At 38.0% G+C, this 12,781-nt stretch overlaps 1 protein-coding gene across 1 annotated transcript in view; it reads left to right on the top strand.

The window, feature by feature from the left end:
• Positions 1–12,781, top strand: part of LOC110092914 (GTP-binding protein At2g22870) — a 40,000-nt gene extending 27,219 nt beyond the window's left edge. Inside the window, exons 3-4 of the mRNA XM_020817611.2 lie at positions 12,130–12,292; positions 12,385–12,781. Coding sequence (XP_020673270.1) covers positions 12,130–12,292; positions 12,385–12,603 — 382 coding nt within the window. The 3' untranslated portion in view covers positions 12,604–12,781. The remainder of the gene's footprint in view (positions 1–12,129; positions 12,293–12,384) is intronic.

The raw sequence follows: 12,781 nt of genomic DNA, 5'->3' as shown, positions 1-12,781 counted from the left end.
TACAAATTTAGATAATGATACTATTTAATATTATTGATTAACCGTACTGGCACTAGACATGCGATATATTGAGCACGTGATCTAAAGTACCTGAATAGTATGAGTACACACTTATATGATTTTACTGCATTGATATGAATTCGATAGTCTTTACTGATATTTTGATTTGATGCTTTATACGATTTCTGTATTGATTGATATAGATATAGATATGACGATTGCTTTATTGATTTGATACTCGTATTGGTTTACTATTTTACTAGCTTCAGTACCATAGTGTTTTATTGTTTATAGATTCTACTACTATTGCTTGTGAATTTTACTACTTATGTACTGAGTCAATGATTATATGAATGCAATTATTATAATTTAACTGTTAACATGCATACTGCTTCTTTATCATTTTTTTGAATTCAGTTATAAGTTTTGATGACCTGCTGGACTTTTAAGCTCATTATATGTGGTTAAATGATTTTATGTCAGAGCATATAATCAAGAGTGTAAGGCTAGTCAGGATTATTCAGGTTCTTTTTTATTTTAATTATTTTTTATACTCAGGACATAGTATTTATGACATTATTGTGTAGATCTTGAGTAGTATATATGATTTTGGGAATTGAATACAGATGTATATATTAATGTTTTGATTGATAGTTTTATTTCTATTGTTATTAATATTGATAAAATAAATTAGGTAACTCTGATTGTTATTTATTAAAAGATAAAAGAATAATTATTCCAACTTAGATTCCGGGGCATCACACGAACAAGAGCCCCCCCTTAATCCCCATGCTACCCATCCGCTATGATTGTTTTAGTTTCAAGTTCTTTTTCTTGGCCCTCTTTAACTTTACCATTCTTATTCTGAATTTGTTTGCGTGAAGGGTACTCATTAGATTTTTTGTTGGGCTGACAACATTGGAAACAATTCAGGTTGGCTAGTTTGGAATATGGGTTTTCCTTAATTGAATGCTTTTTCTTGGCCTGCAATTATGACTGTGATGTAGATGCAATCTTGTTAGTGGTTGGGGATGGAGGTTTGTGGTTTTGTCTAGTAATCATTTGCTTATTGTTGCATGCAGGATTTTCGATGGATATCCTTATTGATGAACTTCTTCTGGTGTATCCAGTTTAACTGAAGTTTGCCTCATATGTGAAATTCAGAACTTGAGAAAGTGACGACATCGAGTTTAATTCCAGCTTGCCTTGAATTATGTCTTTAAGCCCTTTGATGTACTTTGCAACTATTTGGTTATTAAACTCATTTAGATTGCTTCGAGCACTGAGACGAAGAATTTCTCAGTGCATTCACTTATTGATCTCATTTCTTGGGCACAGTACTGATTCTGAACATACAACAACAACAACAATAACAACAATAAGCCTTTATCCCACTACGTGGGGTCAGCTACATGAATCTTTTTTCTCCATTGTATCATGTTAAGAGTAAAATTCCATTTAAATCTAATAAAGAAAGGTCATATATATTTTCTAATAAGTCTTTTTAGGTCTACCTCTACCTTTCTTAACATAACCCAAATCTAATACATTTACTCTCCTAACCGGGTCATCGTAAGGCCACCATTTTATTTGACCAAACCATCTAAGGCGACTCTCTCTAATCTTATCTTTCACCGGAGCTACTCCAACCTTTTCACGTATGAGCTCATTTTGTATCTTGTCTCTAAGAGTAAAGTTACTCATCCATTTGATTGAGCATCCTCATCTCTACAACACTTAACTTAATATTATGCTTTGCTTTTAATGGCCAACATTCTGCACCATAAAACATTGCAGGTCTCACCACTATCTTATAGAATTTTCTCTTAAGTTTGTATGAGACTTTTCTATCACGCAACAAGCCCGATGCTTTCCTTCACTTCGACCATCCAACTTGAATTCTACTAATAATATCTCCATATATTTAACTATCACTTTGAACAATAGACCCAAGATATCTAAATTGTGTACTCTTGTTAATGACTTGATAGCCCAAAGTAACAATCCCCTCACTGGATCTATTACTATTGAGCATACAAGATTTGCTCAAAATCAATGGGTAAGAAACGCCCCCTCAAAAGCAAACCGACTACACACATTTCCTTTACCTTCCCGCCTCTGTGTTTGTAGGAATTGCAACCACCCTGCCCTTACCACCCCTTTCAATTGCAGGCCGCATCCTTGACCTACATCTTTGGTGGAGTTTTCATGTAGTCAAAGAAGGTTTCCATGTTGTATTCCTAGTCAAGGTAGTCTTCAATGTTTAGAAGCGCATCGAAGAATAGAATGTCCAATTTGAGTCGAAATTCATTATAACTTCGTTCATGAGAAATGTATAACTTATGGGCTGGAGTATTCATTGGATAATAATCATTCTCTTCATAATTAGACATAGAAATGTTGCCTAGTGTTAATTTGTCTATCAAAATTAGGATCCCGTAAGGATTGATCTCGCACCTCTGTTTCCATTGAAATTTTCTTGGGCCATCTGTATAATTGTCTGATATGCCTTAAGGTGAAAACAATGAGAGAATACAACAAGAACAAAAATAAGTTTAGAAAACAAATAATAATTTTTTTATTAATGCTCCAATACGAAAGTAAGATACAATGATCTGCACATAAGAGAGGTAGCCTAGACATTGCTAGGAAGCCTTCACAAAAGAAAACTATAGCAAACACAACTCAAATTCTGCATAAAACAAAGTAACCCTAAGCTTCCCTTTAAATAAGCTCCCCCACCTCTTTAGCTCCCTTTCCTAATATATTTCCACTACTAATTTAGCCTTCCTATCTTAATTAATTCCTTCTCTTATTTGAATTTAAATTAGATTTTTTTTTCTAATTAATCCCCTCCTAACATAAGTGATTAGATCCTTGTTGGATCCCACCAAATCAACCGTTGGGGCTGCTGCCTTCGCCTCCGTATCAATACTCCCACCCAAAATTACCACCTTGACCTCAAGGTGGAATGTTGGGAACTACCTCCTGATTGTCTCAAATAGTTCCCACAAGGCGTTGTGCTATGGCATATCTTTCCACTTGATTGACACATCTTGTGCCTTTGCCCCTCCACCATGCATCCCCGCTACCTCTAGGGGTTCCAGTATGACCTCCATTTCTTATGTCAATGTCGAGGGTACTGTTGATGGTGTGTGTTCTCCGATTTCCTTTCTTAGCTGGGAGACATGAAAGATTGAGTGCAACGCTGATTTGGGCGGTAACGCCAATCGATAGGCTACAGCCCCAATGCGATCCAAGATCTCATAAGGCCCAAAGTTTCATGGGGATAATTTTTCATTCTTCCTCCTTGCTAGTGCTTTTTATTTGTAGGGCCTCAATTTTAAGTAAATCATCTCTCCTGACTCGAAGTTTTACTTCTCTCCTATGCTCATCAAGCTTCCTTTTCATGATCTGTTGGGCTCTCAACACATATCCCTTGAGTTCAGATAATATCTTGTCCCTCTCATCTAAGTATTACTTTACATTGGATGCTAGTGTAGTGTTCTGCCCATAATGAATCAAGTGAGGTGGATCTCTCCCACAGAGAATCCTAAAGGGAGTGGTCTTTGCTGCTGAATGGTATGAGTTGTACTAATACTCGACCCACACAATCCACATTGCCCACTTCTTCGGCGTGTCTAATAAGAAGCATCTCAAATAGGTTTCTACACTTTTGAATAACCAAGACAATAGCCATTAACTTCCTTTTGTAAACCAACTTGAGTTTTGCCTTGGCTGTAAGCAGGTAGCTAAAGTATGCAATAGGTCTCTGATCTTGCATGAGTATTTCCCTTAGCCCATAACCTGATGCATCAGTCTCCACCTCAAAGGGTCTCCTAAAATCTAGAAAAATCTAGAAGTTCCAGCACAGGTACACTAGTCATTGTTGCCTTCAACTCTTGGAAGGCTCGGGTTGCCTCTTCCCCCCACGTGAAATTATCCTTTTTCAATTGCTCAGTTGAAGGTTTTGTTATGGTATCATATCCCCTTCACAAACTTTCGGTAGTAACCGGTGAGCCCTAAGAACCGCCGCAGCTCCCTCAAATTCTTAGGAAGTGGCCAATCCACCATGGCTTGAATATTGGACTGATCAGGTGACACCCCCTCTCCGTACACCATATGACCTAAATACTCCACCTGTGTTTGCCCTGCCCAAATGTGCAAACAACTGATGCTTCCTCAATGTCTCCATGACATTCTTCATGTGCTTAGAGTGTTTTGCCTCTGTCCCATTATATATCAAAATATCATAAAAAATATTAGGACAAACCTTTGGAAATATGGTTGGAACACTCAGTTCATAAGTGACTGGAAGGTGGCTGGTGTGTTGGTGAGGACAAAAGGCATCACCAAGAACTCATAGTGCCCTTCATATGTCATCAAGGTCGTCTTATGCACATATGATTTCTTCATCTTGATTTGATGATTTCCCGACTTCAAATCTATTTTGTAGAAGATCATAACTTCAAATAACTCATCCAAGAGTTCATCTATAACGAGAATTGGAAACTTATCTAGTACCATTTTCTTATTTAAAGCTCTGTAATCTACGTAAAACCTCTGATGTAGAACCAAGCTAGCTACGATTAGGGTGGGATTATTGATTTAATAAAGTTGCCAATTATGATATATCAATTAAGGAAATAGGAATTAAATCAAATCTCAAATATGAAGTTAATTTGGAGCAATTGATTGAGAGACTTAATTGGGAGGAGCAAAAGGGGAAAGGGAGAGAGGGAGCGGTCGGCTCCTTTAATGAGACTTGATTATAGTGTTTTATGACTTGTCAATTCTAGGCTATCAATTATGGGAGGGGAAATTAAGGTCAATCTTCCGTTAAATTCAAATTGACAAGGTTGGGGGAGGTTTTCTAAGACAGCTCATGTTATTTTAGGAAAGAGATTTAAAATTTTGAGTAAATTAAAATCTGATTTAAAAACGTTCCTAATTTAAAATGCGCTAAATATAGAAAGTAGTGACTATGCATTTGAAATTTAAAATTTGAAATCATAGGGGAGAGGTGGGATGTTTAATGACTTGTCAATCTTAGAATACTAATTAGGAAAAGAAATCATGGTAATTTTCTATTTGAATTTTAAATAGCATGATTGAAGGATATTTCCTAACATAACGCTTTTCTTTTAGGAAAGAGATTTCAAATTCAAAATTATTTAAATTTAAAATATTTTGACTTTTCAAATTTACAAGAATTTAAATTAGGAAAGTAATGAATGCTTGGTTCTGAAATTTTGGAGTCAAGGGGAGGGGGGGTCGAGGATTGTGGCCGGTGGCTAGGACGGTAGTGGGGCCGGTGGTTGTGTGGGGGAAGGGGTTCAGCCAAAGGTTGGGGAAAGTGGAGGTAGGCGGCTTGGTGGCAGTGATTGGGCCGAGAGGTGGGGAAGGACTGAGGGAAGAGGAATAGTATCAGAGCGGGATGAAGGTGGTGGGTAGGGGAGAAAAAGGAGAGGGAGCGTTGGAGAAGATAAACCATAAGCCCGGACGCTTCATGCGACTGATGAGTAATACGTTGCCCTTACCTAGGTACTTCAAACCACGAGCCCGGATGGTTCGTACGGCTGGTGGGTAATACGTTGCTCTCACCTAGGGAATTCAACTCTCATAAGAACTCTCAAAGCTTTTAAGAACAAAGTGCATGATTTTATTTTAAGAAGAGGAGGGGGCTATAAATAGCCAAAATACAATAATAAGATAAATAACAAAAGTGCCTATAGGCCTACTCTCTCAAGTGAGGGTAAAAATGAAAAAATACATAAATAAATCAAACTATAAATAATAACTCAATATAAAGTGGTACAATCATGGCCGTTGATCTTTGGCTCCTCCTATGATAAACTTTCACGGTCGGATGTCCTCATCAACCTCCAACTGCCATCTTTCTTCACCAACAATACCGGGCTAGAGAAATGACTCACACTAGGTCTGTTGATCACTTTCATTATCTCCTTGATTAGTCTCTCTATCTCATCTTTTTGGATTTGGGGATAACGGTATGGTCTGACACTAATGGGAGAAGTCCCTTCTTTCAAGTTGGTGGCATGCTTGTGCTCTCGAGGTGGTGGTAATCCGACCGGTGGCTGAAATACATTTTGATAGTATTACGAATTCAGATGGGCCTCTACTGGAATTTTCCTTTCATCATGTTCCTGGGCCCCTACTGAAATTTCCCTTGCATCCTGTTTCTAGTCCCCTTCTATGCTTTGCAACTTTACCAAATATCCGCAGCCTGTATCCTGAATTGTCCTGAGCATGGTTTTTAAAGAGAGCATGCTCTTGCATAAGCTGGCACCCCCAATAGTTTGTAGTCACTTCATCGCCATAATCACATTCGTGCTTCCCAAGTCCAGGTGAATGAAGCCTTCCACCACCTAAACGCCCTGCAAGTTCATCACCACCATTTTACATATCTCCATGCTCCTCTCTATCTTGCATGTTCTCATCATCACCCCACATCCTTCAGTCCTCACTAACTTCAACCCCAACCGATCCACCAACCAAATTGAGATGAAGCTATATGTAGCCCCGCTATCTACCACAAATTGCTCTCCAATTTCCCCCCTCACCATCATGGTGTGATTGGGAGTAAATACCACCGTTGAGTTCAAGGACACCTTTGCCACATCCAGATTTAACTGCTCAGTCTTCTTTAATACATCCTCCAGCTCATCCCCGCTCTCCTCTTCCCCTTCACAGACCAGTAATACCCGAAGGGCATAATTCCTGCACCTATGCTTGGGTGTGAATCTCTCATCACACCTGAAGTATAACCCTTTTGCCCACTTATCCTGAACTTCTGCTTCTGTGAGGTGTTTGAAATTGCCTCTAGGACGGACTCCAGTCCTTTTCTCCTTAGGGGCTTCCCTCTGAAATGACATTGTTTGGGTCCTCGGTGCAAAGGTCGTAGAAGTGCTCCTATAGGCCCCTCCCAGGGTGTTGCTTAGACTGCTCCTTTCCCTTCGCTATTTCTCCTCTATCTTTTGTGCTAGCTCCATTGTCTCCCTCAGCCCCCTAGGCCTCAATATCTTGAGTTCTATCTGTATGTTCTCCCTAAGCTCCTTAATGAAATTCTCCTCCAATCCTTCCTCAGATATTCCCCTCAGTCTCCCCGACAACAGCTCAAACTTCTCCCGGTACTCCATAACTGTCCCTTCCTAAGTGAGGACATAGAACTGCTCGTGGATGTCTTCTTTTCGGATGGCTTGGAAACGTTCCAACAAGCACTCCTTAAATTCTCCACATAAGTAGATCAGATACCTAGCCTCATGGGGAGATCGAATACCTAGCCTCCCTCCATTGGAATCAGGCTAGGGCTTTCCCTTCCAAACATAGACCCGCGCCATGAGTTTTTCCCCTTCAATCAACCCGTTGATAGAAAAGCAATGCTCTACGCGATACACCCAACCTAAGTGTCTTCTTCTTCAAAGATCGGCATTTTCAACTTTCTTGATTTGGTATCCATACCCCAATTGTTTCTTCCTCCGTTATTTCCTTTTGTGAAGTGATGGTACGATTCTCTCCCTTTCTCCCTTGGTTGATTTGGACCACATGGTTCGACCCCACCATGGACTGACCCACTGTCCCTCCTTCCTGGGTGGTCTCCAACCCGTTTCAACCTGTCCTCTCATTGTTGTCCCTTCTTTAGGATACCTTGGTGCACCTCCCCTCAGAGCCCGTCGGATGTTTCTTGAGGAAAAATTATCTCTATTTCATCATTGTCCTCTTGGACTCTCTTTCCCTTCAGACCAACCAGACTAGCCGATGAAGCCTTCGACTGCAACTTGATTAATTTCCTCATCAGACCAAAAAAGACTTGGTTATAAAATATTAGAAATGATATTTCTTTATTAGATTTAAACGAGAATTTGACTTTTAACAGGACACAATGGAGAAAAAAGATTCATGTAGCCGACCCCACGTAGTGGGACAAAGGTTTGATATTTTTGTTGTTGTTGTTGTTGCATGCCTTCCATGTTCTCGAATCTGTTTTCCATGGATGAATACCGTCCTTCCACCATCGTGAACCATCCTTTTATTGTTGTGAACCTTCTTTCCATCACTGTGAACTTCCCCTCAATACCGGAATATTGTTCCTCCATTCTGGCCTTGAATCGTTCCCACTCTCCTTCCAACGCCTTCATCTTCTTTGCTGCCAGTTAACGGATCTTGCTTTAAATCCTCCCAAAAAAAAAAGCGATAACGATTCAAACAATGAAATTAACAAGGGAAGGAAATCTGCCGTCGAAAACAGCAAAAACAGCGAGAAGAAAACTGGTTTTGGTCTAGAACATTGTTCTGATACCAATTTCACACGCCTTAAGGTGAAAACAACGAGAGAATACAACAAGAACAACAATAAGTTGAGAAAACAAAGGATGAGTTTTGTATTAATGCTCCATTACAAAAGTAAGATACAATGATCTATACATAAGAGAGGTAGATCGTCTTTCCCGCTAAACCTAGACGCCGCTAGGAAGCCCTCACCGAAGAAAACTACAACAAACACAACTCAAATTCAGCATAAAATGAAATAACTCTAAACTTCCCCTTAAATAAGCTCCCCAACCTCCTTATCCCCCTTTCCTAATATATTTTTGCTCCTAATTGAGCCTTCCTGCCTTAATTAATATACTCTCTTATTTGAATTTAAATTAGGAAATTTCTTTCCTAATTAATCCCCTATTAACATAAGTAATTAGATCCTTGTTGGACCTCACCAAATCAACCGCTGGGGCTATTGCCTCTGCCTCCATATCATTGTCATTTACGTCAGTCAGTTTGTCAGAATCGCGAGGCCTCACGATTTGAGGCTCTGTATCTCACGTTGCATCTTCATGGAGAACTTGTGAAACTCAAGGGAAAGTTTGCCCATTCGTTGAGCAAGGCCAGATTGCGCCGCTCATAGTGACTCCAAGCTGTGATTGACGCAAAGAGCTGGACGTTTGCTACCTTCAGCCATGATGTTCTCATCTGTTTGGCTCTGATACCAATATAGCATAGAAGCTCCATGCTTAAGCAACAGAAAATCAAATAGGATAAAATAGCCAATGAACTTCAGTATTCAGTATTAAAATCATTATAATCCTTTCAAATGGAGCTTTCAACCTATATATCCCTCTGGCAATTACATGTAATTCTTCCTATCCCAAATAGACCAATCTATCATGAAAACAGAAATTATTCTCTATAACAGAGAAAGGAAAGTTTGCCAAAAATAGAGTAGAACTATAATTTGTAACTTAAAAGGGTATAACAACGGTAGAGTATTTTGGAGCTGATAAATAGTATGGCGCACCGCATCAAATATGACTTCTTTGAGTATTATAAATGGTTTGTTGGCTAAATATTATTTGTCCTTTGATTGTTTTGTTATTATTATTTGTCCCACTAAAGGTTTTAAGCAAAAATTATAGATCAATTAAGCTACAGTTCACCAAAAACATTGCATTAGACTTTATACTAGTTTCTAATGTGGAGTATTACATTATATCATTCTAACCGAACATTTATGTCTCTAAAGAAAAAGTCACGTCATCTATATTAAGCCTACTATGTATGCATCAACAAAGTAATTATATATGGTTGATGTTGATCCAGTTAAAAAAATGATAGTTCATGAATTTTCATTAGAGGATGTTTTAGATGTTGAAAATGATTTACATTTATAAAATGAATCTAAATTTAATATTTTGAATTTGAGTTTGCACAAATATTAGAGCAGGCTGGTGGACTTAAACTTATTTTTAATCAAGTCACAATAAAACTGAATTGAGCTTAAAAATTTATCTAAACCTAAATGTCTAATGGAGTTTGACTTCTTTCTGTATTCAATATGTTGGAGAGTCTAGACTAGGGGTACTTTGGCGTGCAGTTCATCTAACAATCTCAAAGTTTGATAGTCTTTAGGGGTGTCAAAATGGGTTGATTGGTGAAGTTTGGGTCCAACCCAAAAGTGACCTGATCCGAATCCAATCAACTCTCAACCTCTTTAGTAAAAGGGTCAAAAATACCAATTCGAACTCGACTCACTAGCTACCCAAATGACTCGAATACAACTCATTAACCCATTTTCTTAAATTTTTTTATTACTTATTAGCTATAAAGTTTATATCTTAGGTCTATTGTTCAGAGTGATGGTCAAATAGATGGGGGTATTATTAGTAGCAAGGTTGTGAAAATAAGTCCGGACAACGAATTGAAAGGAGGGGTTCATGGTTCAATCGGTTGAATCGGGGTCAAACCGGATGACGTAATAAATAATAAAATTATGAAAAAATTTATAAAATTAACATAATAACTTAGGAAGAAGAAACTTCGTATTGAGTATCTTTAAAGTTTTTGGTCCTGTTGTGCCCACTTATAACTTTTAAATACACTCACAGTTAAACTAACAAGTCATAAACCCTACATGAAGCTGAACAAGAAGAGCTTAGATCTTCTCTAAGAATAACGAAAACTAATACACCATAGAGAAAGTAGGGAACAAGCTTCAATGCTAATCTTCTTTAAGATTTTAACAGTAAATACTAAATAATACATCATAGCGAGTACAAAACAAGCATCCACCCTGATCGTTCTTAAGGGCATTAAGAAAGTAAAAGAATTATTAAATCCTTGGCAGAAATCCTTCACAAACATTTTAAAATATAACCAAACAAAACTTAGAAAAATTATGTTAAAAAAACTTACATCTTACGACTTGAAGCAAATAGGAGAAGGAAGTGATGCGGAAGAGGAATAATGACTTCGTTGTTGTAACTCGTCAAGTCCAATTTGCAAATGAAGAGCGAAGTCGAGCATACGAGAACAAGAATGAAACGTCGCCTATTCATGGGAATGAAGAGCAGCGAACGAAATAGGTATAGGAATATTATGTTTTTACTTCTTAATTTTTTGTCAAACACCACTCGATCTCATTCCTACGGCTAATATCACGTTTTAATCGAATCAAATGGTTTTTTAAAACCGGCGATCGGTTCACCCAGTTTTCTGCTATCCTGTTTCAAGAATTAATCAAAGTTGGCCGGTTCAACCGGTTGAACCGGCAGGTCCGGTCAGGTTTTAAAAACCTTAATTAGTATAATTCAAGTTGAATGATTGAAATGGAGGAATGCATCAAGCTTGTTGTCTAATTGAAAATCCCTCCTCAAACTTAAGGGAAATTTCTATAGGATGGTGGTGAGACCTACAACGCTTTATGGTGCAAAATGTTGGCCATTAAAAGAGAAACATAATATTAAGTTAATTGTTGCAGAGATGAGGATGCTCAAGTGGATGAGTGGCTTTACTCTTAGAGATATGATATGAAACGAGCATAAACGTGAAAAAGTTGGAGTAGCTCCAATGGAAGATGAGATTAGAGAGAGTCGCCTTAGATGATTTGGTCAAATAAAGGGGCAGCCTTCCGATGATCTGGTTAGGAGAGTGAATCTATTAGATTTGACTTATGTTATAAGTTAGATGAAGACCTAAAAATACTTGGTGAGAAAATATTATAAAGGACATTTATTTAATAGATTTAAATGAAAATTTGACTCTTAATAGGACACAATGGAGAAAAAAGATTCATGTAGTCGATCCCACAGTGGGACTTGATGTTGTTGTCGTTGTATTAACTATGAAGTTTAGAATATTTGATGAAATTAAGAAGATTATACTTACAAGTACAAGAAATAAAAGAAAAAAATTATTAAACGTGTTATTTTCGGATAAAAAATGAATTCGCGGGTCGACCTGAACCCGACACATTATTAAACAGGTCGGAAAATCCAACTTGTAGTCCCGAACCTGACCAAACATGAATTTTTTGGGTCAGGTTTGAGTAGGATAATTTTTTGACATCCATAAGTATCCTCCAGTCATCATCTTTTTAGATTTTCTTCCTTTGATATTTCTTATCAGCATTGCATATTAGCGTGTGTTTACAAACAATTCTCATCAACCTGGAACTCTTGTGTCACATGGACTTGGCCCGTATGATATATTGAACGTTCGGGGGCCGAATATAGACTGAAGAATAGACTTGTTTAATGTATTGCTCCCTGGATTTGATTTGATTTTTATTTTTTTACTTGGCTGTTAAAAGCTGATACATGCTCTAAAATATAATAGTTTTGCACATGCATCGGAATCTGCTCGGATGGACTGGTCCTCCTTTACCAAGGGCTATTTTCAGAATCGAGACACTTTGGTCGCTGTCTTGCTGCTTGTTGATGCCAGTATTCCACCCCAACAAATTGACCTAGATTGTGCCAACTGGCTGGGTCGCAATAACGTAACACTTTTAAGCCTTCCTCTATTGCTCTCTTTCTGTTTTTTTTTTTATTTTTTGGTGGTAAGCGAATGTTCAATTTCTATTAATTTCAGATTGGGATGACCTTTGTTTTCACGAAATGTGACAAAACTAAGGGTGGTAAGGGAAGTCATCCTGCTGATAACATAAAGCAGTTTCAAGAACTCATCAAAACATGTTATCGTGAGCCTCCTCCATGGATCATGACAAGTAGTGTTACTGGCTTAGGTCGTGATGAGCTGCTGCTCCACATGTCCCAGTTGAGAAATTTCTGGGGTAATAATGAGGAGTAATTTGTGTAGGCTTGGAACTCTCTTACCAAACCAGTTAGTTGTCTTCTTCAGTAGGTAGCTTCTCTGTATATTTTAGATTTGATATCTTATGTGATAATAAGGGAATTATTTCAGTGTACAAGCAAAAGCCACAGGCAGGAATCTGAAAATGGAGCGTTCCAGATTTATTTAGTTTCAA

Source organism: Dendrobium catenatum, unplaced genomic scaffold (assembly GCF_001605985.2).
Source record: "Dendrobium catenatum unplaced genomic scaffold, ASM160598v2 fragScaff_scaffold_821, whole genome shotgun sequence".
Classification (NCBI taxonomy): Eukaryota; Viridiplantae; Streptophyta; class Magnoliopsida; order Asparagales; family Orchidaceae; genus Dendrobium; species Dendrobium catenatum.
This window is presented reverse-complemented; position numbering and strand designations above follow the sequence as displayed.